The sequence below is a fragment of the Grampus griseus genome, assembly GCF_964374135.1.
Source record: "Grampus griseus genome assembly, chromosome: 12".
NCBI lineage: Eukaryota > Metazoa > Chordata > Mammalia > Artiodactyla > Delphinidae > Grampus > Grampus griseus.
This window is the reverse complement of record NC_139006.1, coordinates 28,197,995-28,217,210: the sequence shown is the minus strand read 5'-3', so window position 1 is coordinate 28,217,210 and position 19,216 is coordinate 28,197,995. Positions and strand designations below refer to the sequence as shown.

The following is a 19,216-nucleotide window of genomic DNA, read 5'->3' as shown; positions in this document are numbered from 1 at the left end:
CCCAACCTCCGACAGGCCGACCGGCGACCCCCTATAGCTCGCGGAGCGGCTGGGCTCCGGAACGTGGCGACTGTCGTCCTCCGCGGTCTTCGCAGCCCAAGGGGCGTGGACGCGGGCGGGGCCGGCAGCGGCGCTTTAAGAGGCTGCGCCCGGGGAGGCCGGCCCCACAGCGACCCGAGCGATGGACATGGCACGGGACTGCGCCGGAGCCCTCCTCAGGCAAGTGCCCCGCGGGCCTGCGACCCCGCCGCCCTCGGGCCCCTCGTTTCCCCGCCCCCTCTCGGCCCCCTTCGCCCCAGGCGCCCCTTGTCCCCGCGAGCCCCGCAGCCCCCTGCCCCCTTCGTCCCTCTGCGCCCCGGTCCTCCTGCGCCCCCTGCGCCTCTCACCGCGGCGCCCCTTGTCCTCGTGCGCCCCGCTCTCCCTGCGGTCCCCCACCCCCGCGGCCCCTGCGCCCAGGCGCCCAGCCGGAGCCCGCGCGCGATCCCTTCCCCGCCTCCGGCCGGCCGCCAGCGCCAGGTGTGGCTCCCGAGGTGCGCGGGCGTCCGCGGAACAGGCGACCGTGGTGAGTGCGGAGCGGCTGCATTTGTAGCCGCGACCGCCGCGGGTGCAGACGGGGCCCATCCCTGGAGGCCCGGGCGCGCGCGCGGCCAGGCTTCTCGGGGTCCCGGAGCGCGGTGCGAGCTGGGGCGAGACGAGGGGCGTTGGTGGGGACGCTGGGCGGCCTCCAGGCGGCCAGCTGACCCTCAGGGCCGCGCGGGCTCCGGCTCCGAGCGTGGTGGGCTAACCGGGGCGCGCCCGGGCCTGGACGCTCCCTGACCGTGCTGACTGAGCCCCCAGGTTTGTAAGGAGGAGTTTGGGGGGAAGTGGTGACGCTTTGGGGGACGGAGAGGGGTAGAGGGGCCCGCGGACGCCCGCTGCCTCCTCTCCCGGTCCACGCGCCCGTGATCCAGGCCCTGCATCACTTTTTTTCCATTCTTGGGTTCATCTTCACACCCAGGAAACCCAAACCAATCCTCGTCTGTAAAATCCTAAAGATATTGGGTGGCAGTAACTTTACAGACTTGGGGGAGGAATCCTGCTTCTCTGAAGATCTCCTTGAGTTCTTTAAAATGCAGGTTTTCTGAGGTGACTGGGCTGGAGGGATGGGGTGGGTGAGAGAGAGGGGAGTGTGATCTGTAAGCTTCTGAACCTGGGTCTTTAAAGGGGGATCTGTGCCAGGCCCAAGGTTAGAGAGAGCCGCCAAGATGGAAGGGGGCGCTGTCTGCCGCTTGGACTTTCTCTTTAAAAACAGGACCCCAGGAAGGTGAGAAACAGACATTTTCATGCATCTTCACTGATGTGGTTTAGGCCTAAGGGGAAGACCCTTGGTTTCTTCCTCTACCTCCAGCTTCACTCGCCCCCCAGTCCCACTCCCAAGGGTAGCAACTGCTGACAGTTTGTAATGCATCCTCCAAACTTTTCTCCCATGGACCTCTCCGAGGTCCTCCCAGCACTGAGCTGGCAGGCCAAGTTGAAAGGACTGTGAGGGGGCCCTAAGCCCTGGCTGGTGTGGCCTGCAGCGGGAGGAGACGAGGCCTGAAGAATTAAGGCTGCCTCTGCCTTTGTACCTAACCCTACAGCACAATCCCAAACCCAAAACGTCTCTGTGTGAGGTGGAAGCGACTTGCTTCTGAAATGTTGGCAGATGAGCACATGGGGAAGGACTGATCTGCTTAGACAGCCCTGAGTGCAGGGCTCTGGGAGGGAGCTAGGGACCACCTGTGGGGACTCACTGTCATTGGGTTCCTGCTTGAGAACTGAGCTGCTCTAATTCTTGGTACCCCACCTGCTTCTGCACCATCTGTAACACTTGCTGAAAGCAAAACTTTTGTCTTCTGCCTTCTTTAAAGCCGAGTCCAGGCTGTAGACCCAGCAGCTACAGCCCAAGGTTTCCTGGCTCAGCTCTGGACACCCAGGATGTCCATAGGGTGTGTGTTGCTACAGAGGAAGCCTGCTCTGACGTTGTGTTCTGGCTTTGTTAACATTCACACTGACCCTGAGGTTGTTACAGAGCTGATTTCCTTTACACTTTGTGCAAAGTAGCTGCTTTTGTAGCTATTTAGTACCTCTTTCCTTGAACAAGGAACTCTAGGTTTTGAAGAGCTGCCCTTTCAGTACAAATTTGACCAGTCTTGTTAGTGATGCAAGCGAGGAATTGACTTTTCTACAAGTCGATCTCTCAGGTTACTGACGCTTACTCCTTCGTGGTCTACACTCTTATTTTAATAATATTCAAAGTGTTCAAAGACTTCACGGTCATGTATTGGATATGCTTTCTAGCCAAGCATTTTGCTGGGTGGGTCAAGGCACAGCCGGGAGCTGCCACAGTCCCGCCGTGGGGCTCCCAGTGGGGCCCACGTGTCCCATGTGTTGCTTGTCATGAGCCGGGCCCGCGGGGGAGCAGGAAGCCTCGCAGGGGCCAACACTCCTCTGCTTCCTGCTGCGGTGAGACCCCACCACCCCTGAGACTGTCCCTCAGCCACTGTCCCTGCAGCTCTCGGAGGCCCCGCCAAGCCTGATGGATGCTTTCCAAGGCCTGCCCCTTCTCTGCATTCCCATGGCTGGGGTCACACTTCCCTTCCCTGCACTGTCCTTGTCACCCGGCTTTGGGCACAGAGCTCTGTCTGAGCTTTATCTCTTCACGTGGGCCCTCCTTGTCCACCTGACGGCCTGTTCCCAGGCCTGCTTTTCTCCCCCAGCGCTTTCAGAACAAACATCAGTCCAGAAGGTGGCCTCGAAAGACGCCTTCTTGGGACCTGTGGGCCAGCTTTGTTCCACTGCAGCGGGGTTCACGTCCACTGTCAGTCTGTGCCTGTTCCTTCATTTCCTACTCTACGAGTTGAGGACTTCTCACTCCCTCCTGGAAAAATACAGAGACTTCCCTGTTCCTTCACTTCTGGGAGATATACACCCTCACAATTTTCCAGAATGTTCTATGAAGTCTGACTTTTCTTATCGTCTTGATTTCCCCAAACAATCGATTTCCTTGAAGAGCCTGTTTCCTTGGGGGTTTTTTTTCCGTGTACTGAGCCATTTCCCTTCCTGTTTTGTGTGATTGCCTGCACGTTCCCAGGGATGAGAGGGCGGCCAGCATGAGGGGTTGCCAAAAGCTGGATTCCAAGTCTTCTTAGTGCTCCTGTGACCACTTCGATGTAGTACAGCATTCAGGGGGAATAGCAACACATTTTCAGCCTTGGTCTAGTGGCCAGTGACATAAATGATCCCATTAAGAGGACCAGAATTGAGCTGGATTAATATGTTGCTTTGTTCTTGTACCTGGTTGTCCCTGCTGTTCCTTTCGCTGGAGCAGAGTAATCAGACGTAGTATATTTAGTGTACCTAAGATAGCATTTAACCCCTTTTTACATCATCTATAAGGTAGTCTTGATTATATATAATTCAGCGCATCAAATCACTCATCCTGTTCCTTGGAAAGAATGGCTCACGCCTGCAGGGCCTTTTTAGGTGGCTCCTAAGCCTTTTCTCCAACAGTGACCCAGTTCTCTGTTGGGAAACGTACGGCGTAAGAACAGCAACAACTGGACTTCCTTCCTTATTGAGATCGGCTATCTCAGGGCAGCGAGGGGGGAAGGCCCCGGGAGTGACTGCCAGCACTTAATCTGGTCAGAAGTTAAAAGACTATGAGGGCTTTGTGGTGGGCGGAGCTAGGTCAGTGGATCACCTGGGGGCTCACAAAGGTGGCGATGAGGAGATACAGACCAGACTAACTGTGTCAGAGCTGTTCAGCCCAGGGCATGCCATTGGCCCCACACAGGGCCCTGGCCCAGGTTCCAAGACGTGAACTTTGTCCTCCCACCCTCCCACTTCTATGGTTGGCCCTAGCCTGTCTTTTACTCGGGGACAAAGGAATGACTCCCTGCTCTGGGGGGAGGGAGGCTCTTGCTGGCAGGCCCCGGGCTCCCCGCACCAGAAGAGGGTTTCACCAGTGGGCAACCTCCCCACTCCCCCCTCCCCGACTCTGACGATCCCTCCCCCCATGCCCTGAGCCTCCCTGGTACTCAGCTGCGATGCTCGCCTTTGGCCTGGTCAGGCAGTGTGCTGGTACCTTTCTTTTCTCCTCACCGTGAGTTCAAGTTTCCTATGATGCTATGATCAGGTTGAGAACAGAGCCAGGTCCCAGCTGTGAAGCATTGTGTGGATAATCCTCGCTGCCTTGTCCACCGGGTTGCCAGGGGGGGCTCTGAGTGTCAGCCCAGCAGAACATGGGCCCCTGGTTGTCGTGTTGTGTAATGAGGAGCCTGTGTAACTCCCTGGAACTGGGGCAGAGGTCTGGCGGCCGTGTGCCAGGGCCTCCACAGGGTTGGTTCAGCCCTGGTCTCCCTCGCTGGGCCGCTCTAATTCTGGTGGGAGAGCCGTGTGGGGACCACTGACTAGGCATAGTCCCCTTGCAGCTGCCACGCTGGCCACAGGCTGGGTGGTGACCCTGGAGAGGAGCTGTGGGTGTCCTCCCAGCCCACAGCTCTTCTTCACTGGCTCTGGCCAATGTTTATTGCTTGGGACTTGAAGTTCAGAGAGATTCCTTATTAACTGGGTGACCTTGAGAAACCACTCTGAACCTCAGTTTTCTCACCTGAGAAATGGGGTAATACTTTCCTTGTAAGGTTTTGATGAAATTAGTTAATATATTAAAAAAGCGAGCACAGGGCTTCCCTGGTGGCACAGTGGTTAAGAATCCACCTGCCAATACAGGGGACACGGGTTTGAGCCCTGGTCTGGGAAGATCCCACATGCCGTGGAGCAGCTAAGCCCGTGTGCCACAACTACTGAGCCTGCGCTCTAGAGCCCGAGAGCCATAACTACTGAGCCCGTGAGCCACAACTATGAAGCCCACACACCTAGAGACCATGCCCCATAACAAGAGAAGCCACCGCAATGAGAAGCCCGTGCACCACAATGAAAGGAGTCCCCGCTCACCGCAGCTAGAGAAAGCCCGTGCGCAGCAACGAAGACGCAATGCAGCCAAAAATAAAAATAAATAAATGTATAAAAAGCCAGCACGTTGCTGGCTATGGCAGGTGCTCGGATGCCTGCAGTCACGAGGCACAAGCCCGATGCCGGCTAAATGTGCGTCACACCAAATTCTTGCTGACAATCTAGGTAAAGAGGTTGTGACACCAATTCTAGCATGTGAGGATGGGGGAGGGGCTTCCCACACAGCACCAAGCATTTCTCAGTCTCTGGCAGGGTGTCCAGGGAAGGCGGATTCTTTACCACTGGACCACCAGGGAAGTCCCTGAACTCAGTTCTGGCACCATCTACCCGGAGACGGCATCAGATTCCACAGGGTGAGGGCTCAGCCCCACAAGACTGCCCCCCGCCCGCTTCCCGCACTTCAGATGCCAGTCGCAAGTCCAGGTTGTCACCTTTGTCCATAAGGAAAGTCCAGTCTAGTTGGAGAAATAAAGCATAGATAGATAAATGACTGTGTGTGTGAGATTATATATATATATATATATATACACACACACACATATGTATATAGATGCAGGTGTGTGTATATATAGTATATATATATATGCAGGTGGCCTACACTGGCAAACAGAGCAGGTATTCTTACAATTTTAACCTTCGTAGAGTTACTCTAGACAAACTGCTATAAGTGTCAGAAAGCAGTGATGTCCTCACTTTGTATCTTCTTCAAGGTTGTCCCCCAAAATAAAGCCCTTTGTTTCCTTCTCCTGATTGTCACTGAACAAGGATTTGTCCAGATAGTCACCACCTATTTGAGCGCTGTTCAGGGTTGGGGGACAGTGCCATGACAGGTGCTAGTCCCTCGGGGTCTGAGGAGATTGAGTGTCCAACATTTATCACAGTGGCCAGCACAAAGCAGGACATGGGACATTGCTGACTTCTGTTTATATTGTGAATAATTTCTCTACAGATACATTCCTGATACAAAAACATCCACTGTCTAGGGTGGAGCTCCTCCCTCAGTACCAGACTGGTCGCCACAGAGACTGAAAACCCCCTTCCAGCCCCACCAACAAGGCACATCTGGTTCCCTCCAGAGTTATTTAGACAACTTCTTGCATGTGGGTTTAAGAGCACTGGTGTCAAAGGTGGTTCTGCATTTCTTTGATTGTTGTGAAATCTTCACCTCTTCACTGATATGCAGGCGTTTCTTATTCCTTCTTAGCCTGTGGCATCTAGATCACCTTTCTGAGGCAGAGACCAGGTGCCTGGTCTAAATCTCAGCTCTGACCTGTGGGGCCCGCTCTCTGGTCTGAGTTTCTTCACCTGTAAATTGAGAAAACTAGGTTTTTTGAGGATTGAGTTAATACATATAAAGCAAAATATGTGTATGTTAAAAAAAAAAAACTAAAGTTACTACTTATCAGCTGTTTTTAATTTATCCTTCACTTTATTACTTTTTAGTATTTGCTAGGTAACAAAACTTTAATAATCAAGGGTTGGGGATTTTTTCCTCAGAAAATTGTCTTGATTTGGTTTTCCTACGTTGTTTTCTTTTCCTATGTTAGTTCTTTTTTTGTGGTGAATTGTTAAATTAATTCTTTGATAAATGTGGAACTCACTCCAAAGTGCCACATGACAGACATACAATCTGAAGCGGTTGGTTTTCCAGCCGCAGTGATTACAGGGTTCTGCTGTTCCTCATTTATCCTAATCTCAAAAGATTGGTTTATTGCTATAGTGAACACTATCTGGCTTTTAAATTTCTGGCTTTGTTGTATCGTGCAGATATGTAACTATTTGTGTGTGTGCCTAATTCTTTAACTCTGTTCGGTTACTACACGGCCTGGAGAAATCATTTTCTTAGATTTTTCAGCTCTAAAACCCATGTTTGCAGAATATAATTGTTATTTCTCTTTTGATGACCTTACCTTTCCTTCTCAAACAGTTACTGCAAGGGCTTTGAATGTTCTGGTAAAAATGGGTGTAACGATGATTGTATTTTTTAATTTTATGTATTTGTTTGTTCCTTGGATGTCAGGTACACAATTTTTAATCATCCCCAACCATTGGCTTCCTTTCTTTTAGGTGCAAATGTTAAGCTTGTCTTATTTCTGTGTACTTCAAACCTCTCTTTAAAGACTCTGCTTTAAAGTAACATCAATTTGGGCTTCCCTGATGGCGCAGTGGTTGAGAGTCCGCCTGCCGATGCAGGGGACGCGGGTTCGTGCCCTGGTCCGGGAGGATCCCACATGCCGCGGAGCGGCTGGGCCCGTGAGCCGTGGCCGCTGAGCCTGCGCGTCCGGAGCCTGTGCTCCACAATGGGAGAGGCCACAACAGTGAGAGGCCCGCGTACCGCAAAAAAAAAAAAAAAATAATAATAAAGTAACATCAATTTGTTTTTACTTTTCCCTCCATTTCTAGGCCCCTGACGTTTATGGGGTCGCAGACGAAGAAGGTGCTGCTCACACCCCTCATGCGTTCCGCTCGCCCCTTCCGGGTCTCCAACCATGACAGGAGCAGCCGCCGAGGGGTGACCGCCAGCAGCTTGCAGGAGCTCCTCACCAAGGTACCCCACCAGCCCACATGGGTCCCAGGAACAAGCCAGTGCAAGACAGAGGGTCTGTGTCCTGGCCTCAGAGGGTCTGGGGGAGCCTTCTGACGTTAAAGGGAATATTGCTGTGTCCCTGTCCCATAAAAGACTTAGGTACAGAGACAAAAACCTTCAAAGTAGCCATCAATTGATAATGTGGCTTTGGTTCTTTGACAGGGGGAATATGGGAGGCAGCAACTGTAGAAATCTGGTTTTGGTTATAAAGGCCAGGGACGAATTGTCCTTAATCTAAAACAGCGTCCTCGATCGCCAGATAAAGAAGAATCATAGACTCATAGGAGACGAGAAATGAGAATCCAACATGCCGTCTCTGAAGCGACAGAGATGTCAGCTCTTTAAGTATCACAGATACAGGCTCGTTCTTTTTATTTGTCCAAGTAAGCAGGACATTTTAGAAACTGAATATTATTCAGTGTAACCCCTTATCTCACGTCGTTGAAACCTCTGAAGAAGTTAGGTCCATTTGATTTTTTAACTTCTCTTTTCCAAGCAAAGGCTGAGTCATAGACACCAGGTAAGGTACATCTTTACCATTTAAAACCCTCAAAATCGGCCAACACTTCTGGAACCATGATTTAGGTGATGCCATGGATGGGTCCAAACGGAGTCTCTCACTTCACCCCGTGACGCTGGTGTGTTCTAACCTAGACCCTGGATGCCCTGGTTATTGCCAGCGGACTGGTCACGTTGGTGTTGGAGGAGGACGGCACCGTGGTGGACACGGAGGCGTTCTTCCAGACCCTGGGGGACAACACGCACCTCATGGTCCTGGAGAAGGGACAGAAGTGGACACCGGTAAGTGTGTTGTCTGGGCAGCTTCTGGGAAGGCTTCTCACCTATGGAAGTGTGGTCCCCACTTTGGGGTTGACTGGCCCACTTTCCAAATACTTCCTTTGTGTTCACCTGATAACTGGATCTCCTACCCTCCAGGGATGCTTTCAACTGTTTCCAGGAAACTTGACATCTTTATGAACCTGGACTGTGTGATTTAGAGCCAGTAATTCTGAGGGTCAGGCTTTGGCCAGTGAGGGGCTGCAGATCCGGTTAGAGTGTGTGGATGTGACCTGTGACCACTCACTGTCTGTGACCTCAGGAGAAGGCGAGCTGACACAACTGGTAAAATTAGGGAGGGGCGTGAGGTGTAAACACAGTGATTTAGGCAAGCAAAGAGGTAGAATAAAGGGTTTTATTTCTGAGAAAACTATAGGTTATATATCTTGGAAAACACTCCCACCATAAAGCACCTAAAAATGTAAAGCAAAATATTCAAACATCTTTTTATATGCCTAACTGACCTTCAAGAAAGGGAAATCCTCAGAATCCAACGTTTTATGGAAACCAGGATCCAGAGAGGGAAGCAGGCAGGGAAGCTGGCGTCTCCGCTGTGGGCAGACAGTGACCCCAGCTCTGCTGGACGCTGGGAGGACAGCTGCCCAGAGCTCTCTCCTGAGCACCTGGCCTCAAGCTGCCCCCCTGAGGCTTTAGGGACTGCTGAGTCCCAAACCACGCAAGCTAGAGTGTAGTTTACAGAGACCCGGGGAGGAAGCATCAGTGGACGGAGTTTATTCACTGATGCTCGTGACCCAGCTCGTCCCTCTCTCCGGCCCCCATGACCCACGTCCTCATCCCCAGAACCCAGGAACGTGTCACTTTACGTGGCAAAGGGGACTTGGCATGGGGTGATGATCCTGGATTGCCTGGTGGGGCGGTGTCATCACAGAGTCCTTGTAAGGGGGACACAGAAGGGTCAGCGAGGGCGGAAGCAGAGAGAGGAGTGACTGGAAGATGGGCCACGGGCCGAGGGACAGAGGCGCCCTGGAGCCGGGACGGCAGCCCCAGCAGGACAGCCTGCGGCTCACTCAGGACCTCCAACCCCCAGAACTGTCAGAGCATGAGTCTGTGTTGCTTTCAGCCACTCAGCTTGTGGCCATTGGTCCCAGCAGCCCCAGGAAACTAATTCAGAAGGAAAGGGTCTGTTCTGTTTGTTTTGCGAGTGAAATTCTCTTTTACTTAGTGGGGGAGTCAGTTGCCATGTGACAGGTTGAAGCCCCCGCGTGGTGGGCGCTGAGCTGGGGGTCAGGGTGGTGACAGGAGGCTGTGGACGAGAGTGGCACCGATATGGTGGTTCTCGGGGTGGGAGGAGGCTTCTCTGTCTGGTAACAGCCTGGTTGACGTGAGTCTTATGCGGGGTCTTAGGCGTCTGGACCTCCTTCCTGCAGGGATCGTAAGTCCTGCCCCACTTGTAGGGGTTTCTAGGTGAGGCTACTTGACTTGACGTGGCCAGAACTTCCAAGAAGTAGCCGCCAGGGGTCTCCCTTCCTCAATCCAAAGCTTTGGAGCCTGTCCCGTGGGGAGCAGGTCCTCAGAGCATCTTCAGGGGTCTCCTGGGTCCAGATGATGGAAACCATACCCCCCGTTAGTTCCCGAGTTTGGGGAGGCATCTCGATTTTGACTCAAGACCAAGGATGTGGGGGAGTGAGATTAAAACTTTCATGTGTCAGAGAGGAGCTGTGTCAGGGGCTCAGGTGGAACTCACCCCTTGATTCTGTAATCTTAATTTTTACTAACGTTTCCTAAACGACAGACACACCCCCTCCGAGGCAGCAGGACCTCGGTGCGTTAGTCGATGGGCTGCAACCATCGTGTGTCCAAGTGGGCGGGGGGGGGGGGCGGGGGGCGGGAAGAGAAGAGGGGCTCCAGCAAGAAGGGTTTGGGTGCTTTTAGGGGAATTTATGGTTTAAATTCAAATTTAGTAGATTTTTGTCAGAGAAGTTAACACTCACAGCCTCAACTACTCCCAACACCTAAGGTTCATGAAAGTTGTACCTCTATTTGAATCCTGGACACTGCAGGACCATGTTGCAGCAAACCCACCAGGACGTGTGCCTGGGACATATACCTGGGATGTGTACCTGGGACAGCTTTGTTCTCTCTTGTTTCTTCTCAAAGCTTCTGTGGGAAGACTGTTTATAAACCTGGGATTTATAGAGGTCTCTGACCTTCTTTCCCAACCACAAGGGTCTCAGGTAGACCGAGACTAGGTCCCACTAGTGTCCGCAAGAGGCCAACCTTCCTCCAGGTCAGGAACTAGAAATCAGGGGAGCCCACGATTTATCACACGCCACCAGCCCTGGCTTAGCCGTGGATTCTGGCACTCTCCATGGTGCCTCTCGTACGGCGGGAATAGCGTGCCCGCTGGCCGTCAGGTGGGCTGTGGCACGGTCATCAGCAGGCGGCCGTGTGGCCCTAGGTGACCAGGGTGAGTGCATTTCCACCTCAAGTCACCGGCACAACTGTCCACTGACCCCTGGACCCTGAAGCCGAATCACACTCATCTCCAGTCACTGAACAGAGCAGCTTGGAGGAGGATACTTTCTTATGGGTTTGGACCCCATGGCAATGTAAGCACATTGCTCTGCTGAAAACATTCCTCGAATAGTTAGCAGCTTAGTCACAGATTTTAAGCTGACAGGACAGCTGAAACCAGCCTAAAACCAGAGGCACAGGATTTGTTGGTCACAGCGGGGCCAGTGCTGCAGGCTCTCTTCCTCCACGGCTCTAGGGTGCTACCTACATCCCAGCCCGCCAGCCGCCAAAGAGACAGGGGATCGTGAGAGTAACCTTCGACTTGTACAAGCTGAACCCCAAGGATGTCATCGGCTGCCTCAACGTGAAAGCCACTGTGTACGAGATGTACTCGGTGTCCTACGACATCCATTGCCTGGGGCTCAAGGCCCTGCTGAGGTAACAGACGTGGGGACCAGAGAGTCTGCACATGGCAGGCAGCCCATCCCCATCCCCTCGAGCCCCGGCCTGACTCTCACTCGTGTTGTCATAAAAACTCTTACGCCACAGACTTACTCAGAAAACAAAAACTTGAGGCAAAATACATAGTTTTCTCCAAAGACCAATAAATACGAAATGGAAAGAAAACCTAAATAATGACCTAAGTAATAAATAGAAGAACCAAATTCCTTTTAAAAGCTAGAGCTGTGCATTTAAAAACCTTATTTCTCAGCAATGACAGCTAAAACCAGAGCCAGGGAGATTCTGACCTGGTTTGTACAGATTAGCCCCCAAACCTGGATGAGGACTCGCACACGTAGTTCTGTGTTACGGAACTTGAACCTGGTGGGCAGGAGGCGCTGGCCTTGCCCGTCTCCACGCACTGCCAGGGCACCCCTACCCCACAGGCCAGGCCTGGAGAAGACAGGTCCCGATCTGTACCCCAAAACAGTTTGAACAAATTCTCTATGTGCACCAGGAACACTCCTGACACCCGGCCTGTGAGCCCTGCACCAGGGGCTCCCACCCAGCCTTGCTTCTGAGCAGCCAGCTGTGTGACCTTTAACAGGTTACTCAACTTCTCTGAGCCTCAGTTTCATCATCTTTAAAATGAGGAGTTTGCTTCCAAGTTCTCTGATCGCATAGGCCCTAAATACACCTGCTTCCAGCCCTCCGTTAATCTGTCACTGAGCCTCTAAAGAAGGGATTCGGGTTGGGGGGATGCAGGGAGAGGGTGACAGGAGCAGGAGGTCTTTGAAGTTCACCTAGGAGGTGCCACGTGACACCTGATGCCCCCTGCACAACTCCCCGGCAGGGCCTGCCTGTTTCTCTGGGGCGCTGGTCCCCTCCTTCCACTGTCCCAGGACGGCTTCCCTGAGGGAAGCATGGGGCAGGGTAGTGTGGGCGGGGAACGAGGCTTTCCTCATTCTGGAAATGAGGCTGGTCCTTGTGATGGGGCTGCACGCCTAGTACATGGTCATGCGGGCAGACGGTGGCTTCCTTTGGCCTCCTTTCCCACCCAGAGTCACCGAGGCCCAGTCCCAGACAACAGTTACTGTCCTGCTGCTGGAATCTGGACCGCCCCCCCCATTCCCCAGTGATCTTCCTCTTTTTGCTGAGACAGGAAAGAACAGCTTGATTGCTTGAGTTTTCAAGTGAGACGGGAGAGTTACAACAACTTAGATAAGTGTAAAGAAAGTGAACCCACCTCAGCAAAATCTTTCCCGAGAGACACCCAGCCTTCTTGTCACTGATTCTCACCGTCTGGTGGATCTGAGGGTGGTGCGAGCAGCTGCAGGAGGCACCCAGATATGAGGCTTTGCCGGCCAGGCCCCGCGGGGACGCCAGAAATGGAGGTCCCCCCACCAGTGCGGTCGAGCCCCTGGTTCCTTGTGAAGGGACGGACCTTAAAATGCGTGGAATTCCTCAGCTTTGGACTTGGTAGAGGATAAGAATTTGAGTTAGAGCTATTTTTTAGTCTGAAACAACACGAATGCCAGGTCAGCCTTGGGCTCAGATGCCCAGGGTCGAGTCGGGGTGTCCTGTCCGCCCTAAGCGAACTGGGTCACAGGGTCGCAACGGCAGGTGTGTTGAGTCTCCTCCAGCCTGGGGTTCCTTTCACCCCGACTCAACTGAGTTCAGCAACAAGCTCCACAGCCCCGGCAAGGCCGCCAGGGTTAGCAAGCGGCCAAAGGAGGACAGAGCCTGTGCTGCCTGGGCCGCCCACTCAGCATGTTCCAGTGACTTTGTGACAGGCCACATTCGGGAGAGGCCAGGGGATGAGTGGTCCAAGGCCAGTGGCAGGGGAGCTGCTGGAAACGCAGAGTCCCAGGTCCCACCCAGACCTCCAGAACCGGCGCCCGCATCTCAGCGATGGGGGGCTGTGCCCTGGGAGCTGGGACCGGAAAGTGCTGGGATGTGGGCTGTGTGGCCCTGAGCGCATGTGGGGGTGGGAGTGGGGAACCCCTGTCCTCTGCCCCACAGGCTGGACCGCCACCCCGCCCGACCGCCCCATCTCTTGCAGGAGCCTGCTGTTGTTCCTGTCTCACACCGCCCAAATGACCGGTCAGTGTCTCGTCCACACGGGCACCTACATGCTCCGAGTGCTGGCTGACACGGAGGAGCGGGCGGTGCCCAGCCCGCGCCCTCGCCGGGGGATCACGAGTGGATAGGTGTGCACAGTGCGGAGTCTCCGCTGACCTCAACCCCACAGGTCCCTCTCCAGGGACGCATTCGGAAGACGCTATGTTCCCACCACGTGTCCCCTGCTCAGGAAAGAAAAGGGGCCTGAGGGCACTGCCAGGGGCCAGGCGGTGGAGGCCCCCTGGGTGGGGATGGGGTGGGGGGATGCAGGCAGCATGAGGCCTGCGGCTCCACAATAAACCAGTCAAGAGAGTCGCTGTGATACCGCACTTCTTCCTCCTGTCTTCTTCATGTCAGAAAAGCACACCTCGCAGAAGCAAAACTCAGCCAGAGATGCTCTGCTAACACGTGCAATCACTTTTAAGTCTGTCAGGAGACAGGAGGGTCAGATGTTACTGTGGGGTTTTATGTCGGTCCTGAATGAGCCCAGTGACCTGCGAGCCTGTGACTCTGAATTTTTGGAGGTGATCAAGCCGCACTGGCAACCTTTCCTTAAAACAAAGCTGCTCCAAAGTGGGGCCTGATGCAGGGCGGGCGTGGCTGAGTCAGGCGGGACCCCAGGCCACGAGGGACGCGGGCTGAGCCCCAACCACACGGCTCGGGAGGGGGCAGTGCGGCTCCCGGGGGAAAACGGAGCGCCGCTGCTAGACTAGGAGACCCGCAGGAGCCAGGTGCCATTCGGATCTGTGGTTTTCCTCCTAAGAAACGCTGCCACAGAGGCCTGTCCCCTTCCTGACTGACAACCCAGGACAGTGGGAGACACCACAGCTTGTCCCAGAAGCACAGAACTGCCTGCAGTCAGACCCCTGGGCCCGGACTCGTGGTCCCCAGCCCCCGCCCCCATCACAGCCTGGATCCCCTCGGACCCCTGCTATGCCGACCTGACTCCCACCCACTCCCTGCTTCACACGCCCAGCAGCAGGGCTGGGAGCCCAGGACCGCAGGCAGGAGGGGCAGAAGTAAAGGAATTGCAGCCGCATTCCTCAGAGCAGAGCCTCTTTTTCAAACAGAGCAAAATAAAAAAGGCATCTCAGGGCCCCCCTTCCCCTCCTGCTCGGCTTCTGGGGGAAATGCAGCGGGGGGTGGGGGGGAGGTTGGCGGAGGTGGGTGGTGCTGCCACCGGCTCCGCGGGCTCTGCTGTGAGCGCTTCCCTTACAAGGAGCTCGGCTGGAAGCCCTTCCAGAGCGAGGGAGGAGGACGGAAATGGCTTTCCGGCACCTTCCGCTGGGCGGCTCCTGCCTCTCACTGACCAAGGGCTGCATCACTTCCCAGGGATTTGGCCTCCTGGAGAGGGGCGGCCCGGCTTCCAAAAAAGGAATTTTCCCTCAGTGCCCTGATGCCTTGACTCAGCCCTCTCTCTGACTCAGCGCCCTTTCCCCCTTTCCTTACTGCGTCCAGGGGCTCCCTGGCCTGTTCTAAGGGGGATTAAGCAGGAGGAGAATGTGGAACTGACAGGGGTCTTAGAAGCGGGTTACAGTCAGAAGAAGGACGACTTAGAGTCTGGGAGTTTCTGAACGAGCTCCTCCACAACAGCCTGCATCCGCCCATGGGCCTCCTGTCTCCCGCTCCTGTGTGATGAATAAATTGTGTGCAAAAAGGACACTCTGGACGTTTCCTCTCTCCTTTCTGCCATCTTCCTCTCTGGGGATGCGGGTTCCTTTCTCCGATGATTGATGATCGTAGTTTCTACAAAGGAGCTATATTTTGCTCTAGCAGTTTTCAGTCTGCGGCAGGGATCCCGGGGCCTCGTCACCAGCAGGAGCCCAGTGCTTTCTCTGGGCGCTGCGCCCTCCCTTCTGTGCAGTGAGGCCCGCAGCTGGCCAGAGCTTCCGACCCGCACGCCTGGGGGCTCCCCTCCCAGCCCACCACCCAGACCCCGGTGACGGCAGACAGAGCAGGGCTGGCCTCAGGGCTCCAGAGATGGAGAGGAAGCCGGCACCACGTCGCCCTGAGCTGCGACAGGTAAAGGCATCCTTTTTCCTCTCCGTGTCCTCAGGCCACATTTCCAGCATCCCCGGAACGGTCAAGGGCAGGGCCGGTGTGCCCAGCTGTCCAGCTGTCACCACCTGCTGTGGGATTCCTCAGGCCTGCTGAGGCTGGCCAGGCCTGTCCAGGAGGCAGATGGCCACATAAAAATAGTCGGGGGCCTCGAGGTGCCACTTCTCCAGCTGTTGTGTTGAGCGGAAGCCAGATTTGGGCGGGGGGGGCTCAGTGAAGGCATCGGGGCAGCTGCATTGGAAGGCAAGGACGGGGGCGGGGGGTGGGAAAGTCTCACCCAACAGAAAAGTCTTGCGACCCCCCAGCTCTCCCTGGAATGAGCATCCGACACAGCGGTTCTCCTGTTCATCGGTTTCTAGTCAATCCCACTGCAGCTGAAACAGGTCATATAGGCAGAGCTGCAGAGCCCCGCCTGTCTCCTGCTCAGGAAGCCAGGGTCTAGGCGGTGGGTTACGGGTTCAGTGAAGTCAGGTGAGGACGTCTGGTGGCTGCTGGTTGTACCTGAGTCAACAGTCATACAGCTCACACCTGAGAACTGGGGGAGGGTCGGCCTCATGTTCAGTGTTCTTACCCCAATCAAATGAATTTAAAAAATAAAAGAAGCTGGGGTCGAAACGTGTGGCTCGATGGTTTACTTGGTTTTCTCACCTGTGAAGGTGCAGTGGGTACCTGCCTGGAGAGGACGGTGGGTGAACACATCGCGGAAGGACCAGGCCCCCTCCTGGCACTGGGACCCTCTGTTTCTCCCTGGAAAGGATGAGTGAGCCACGTGGCAGGTATCTGGGAGTTGGTCACACATAGATTTAGGAGGGAAGGGCTATAGAATCGGGGTGAGCTGAGCCATGGGCGTGGGTGGGGAGGGATGTTTTCTGAATCTGGGGCCAGAGGGGCCTGTGGGCGCGGGCGCTGCCGCCACCCACTGCATTCCTGGCAACAGCTGAGACAGCTGGAGGGCGGGCTTGGCCTGAGCTGCGTCTGACTCTCCAAAAAGCCATGGCTCTCTTGTGGGGAAGAAGGAAGAAGAATTCACACGGCTTCGCGTTGGTACTACGTACCTTATCTCAGGCACCCTCCCAGCAAGGCTGTCAGCAGAGAAAGCCGCCCAGCCCAGAGCCTCCGAAGAGGGAAGGCACGCCGGACCACTCCCCACCTGCCCTCCATGCCCACCACCCCTGCAGGGAGCAGTCAGGACCAGACACAAACCAGCAGGAGAGGTGGGAAAGCAGTTCGGGCAAATACCTGGAGGATCATAATCAGCTGTGAATGATTCTGACTCTTTTAAAAGCACCACCTGAATTTATATTTAACTCGAACAAAACCCTGGTGGAAACCTCTTTGTTTAGGGAGGCATTATACAATTCTTCTTCATTTCCCATTGTAATATTCTGGGCCCTCCTTTCAGAAAAGGAAAGTCCTTCGAGGCTGTGAATTCTGTGCCTCTTTTCTTCCTTCACAATCACTTAGTGCAGTTGCATGTTAAGTCATGTGCTGAGTATTACAGCCAACACGCAGGAAGTCTAGTCTCCAACCTGAGGAATTTATAACCCAGCCCAGGAGGCAAGACTTCTAAGAGTGGAATGCCTGGGCACCTGGGCACCTGGCAGGTTGGTGGGCGCATGGTGTGCAGTTGGTGAAGACATGGGGCAGGGAGCAGACGAGAGCTCAGCCCTGACATACCTACTCGGTGTTTCACATCCAACTGGAATCTGGGACCAGAAAAACGGCCCATCAGAGCATTGCACCTGCAGGTGGCAATGATGCAGATTAACTTATTTAATCCAATCTACAGGTTTATGTAGCAAAAAGACAAACATTCCCATTTGTGCTTTTAGTTGTGAAAGTACAACATAGCTTTAAATATCTTTCCTGGAAGCTTCTCCTTACACAACAGGCCAGTGGGTGAAAAGAAGGGCTGGAAAAAAAGATGATCAGGTCCAAAAGATCCAGAGATGTGCAGGGGAGGGGCAGGCAAGGTGTAAGCGCCGGGGGGAGGTGAGGAGGTGACTTGAGGGTCTCTTACAGGAAGGGGAGGGGGAGTCCCCAAGGTGGACAGAGATTGTTGTCAGGGGTCCAAGGTCCAAGCAGGAGATACGGCAGGGAGAGGCGGTGGCCAAGGAGAGCAGGAAACAAGAAGTGGGGGCTGCCCAGGGAGAGGCTCCAGCTCCTAGGAAGGCTGGGGCCAGGGACCCACAGCAGTGTCCAAACCACAGGGAAACAAAGTTCCGTGACTGGAACCAAAGGTCAGAGTTTAGAGCAGGGACAAGCAAAATTAAATCTTTTCCACGAATGATATTGCAAAGCAAAGACAAGGATAACTAATCAGTGGACACAAGTTCTGGCCTATAACATATCACAAAAAATGTACCCTGGCATGTATATCAACGCTCACGGGATTCATCACCCACAAGGCACTGGAAACTACCAATCAACCTCTGGATGTGCAGGCGGGGCGTCCCCTGGGGCTCTGGTGTCCCAGGAAACCCCACCTCTCTGGTGCACAGCTCAGCTCCAAGCTGCAGGTCCAGGGCTTTTGCCCTAAGGCCGGTTGCATCAGTGGCTTCTCCGCCCTCCAGCCTAGAAGTCAGTACCCAAGGCTCCCAGCCTAGATGGCAGATCCCACGTCTTGCTAGGACTCGTTGGTTCGGCCAGCCAGCCAGCCCTGCCCGTGCTTTCCTGGGGGTCAGCTATGCCTGTGCAAACATGTCCTGTGGAATTCTCCTTCAGCCGTTTCCACAAGCCTGCACTCTCACACACTCAGGGGCAGCCTGCTTCCTTAATATTAACATGAAAATAGTAAGCATGACGGCGATCACTATTTGTTCCAGCACATCACATTAGCATAAATGTTATTTTTCGTCTGTTGCAGACGTTGCTAAACCTCGCGAGGATTATAGTCAGGACCTAACGCTGTCCAGGACGCAGTAAGGACTGTTGAAGAAAACAGGGAATAAATCAATGAATCATCACTGAAGACTTAAACAGTATCCTATGACGGGAGCAGGTGGGACCCAGCTGCTGACCTTAGCAGCCTTGGTGCCAGTGAGCAGGTCTGAGGGCCAGGCAAGGTCCCGGGGACGGTTCCCGGGGAAATGCACGGCCAATTTTCCCTGTACTTCTCACCCGCTTCAGCATGGCGCTCTGTTTGCCCCTCTCTGTGTCCCTCTCCCCTTTTCTCCTCCTGCCCTCTTCTCTCTTTCCTGACTAAAAGGTGGAACTTACTGTTTGTTCTATCAACTAAGTCAATATTTGATTTTAAATAAAAGGTGGCTGAGTATATATTTCTCCATCATACACACACACACAAAAACAACTACCTTCCAAATCACATAATCACTTAGATCAATTTCTATTTTGCTTAATGTACCCTTAATTTTTTAGAGCCCAGTGGTCTCAAGCAAGCAAGCAAGGTTGCCTTCTACAACCCGGGATGGAGATGTGTGTTTATGGGGTACCAACCACACATGCCGAGCACCTGCTCTGTACGGGGCGCCAAGAGAGAAAGAAGACTTTCCATATCCCCCCACAATATGCCCAGCCACCGTGCGGGGCTGCAATTACAGCCCACGTCTCCCTGCGGCAGAGCCGAAATGAAGCCCACCTGCCTGACCTCAGACTCCCCGTGGCACTGACCTTTCTTAGTGGTGAGTTATGTGCCCCAATGTCCCCAAGGAGAGGACACAGCAGAAGTCACAGAGAAGGGGACAG

The 19,216-nt window shown here is 54.2% G+C and overlaps 1 protein-coding gene and 1 long non-coding RNA gene across 2 annotated transcripts; both read left to right on the top strand.

Annotated features, from left to right (window-relative positions):
• Positions 1-149: 149 nt before the first annotated feature.
• CIDEA (cell death inducing DFFA like effector a) lies at positions 150-13,865 on the top strand. The gene is made up of 5 exons (XM_082668113.1): positions 150-219; positions 7,396-7,540; positions 8,234-8,380; positions 11,148-11,329; positions 13,395-13,865. Exons 1-5 carry the CDS (start codon positions 182-184, stop codon positions 13,540-13,542), a joined length of 660 nt encoding a protein of 219 aa, XP_082524239.1. The 5' UTR covers positions 150-181; the 3' UTR covers positions 13,543-13,865.
• A 1,271-nt stretch (positions 13,866-15,136) lies between these two features.
• On the top strand, positions 15,137-18,688 carry LOC309830862. Its single transcript, XR_014297543.1, has 3 exons — positions 15,137-15,475; positions 16,168-16,287; positions 18,378-18,688. It is a non-coding gene; the product is annotated as an uncharacterized lncRNA (long non-coding RNA).
• Positions 18,689-19,216: the final 528 nt, after the last annotated feature.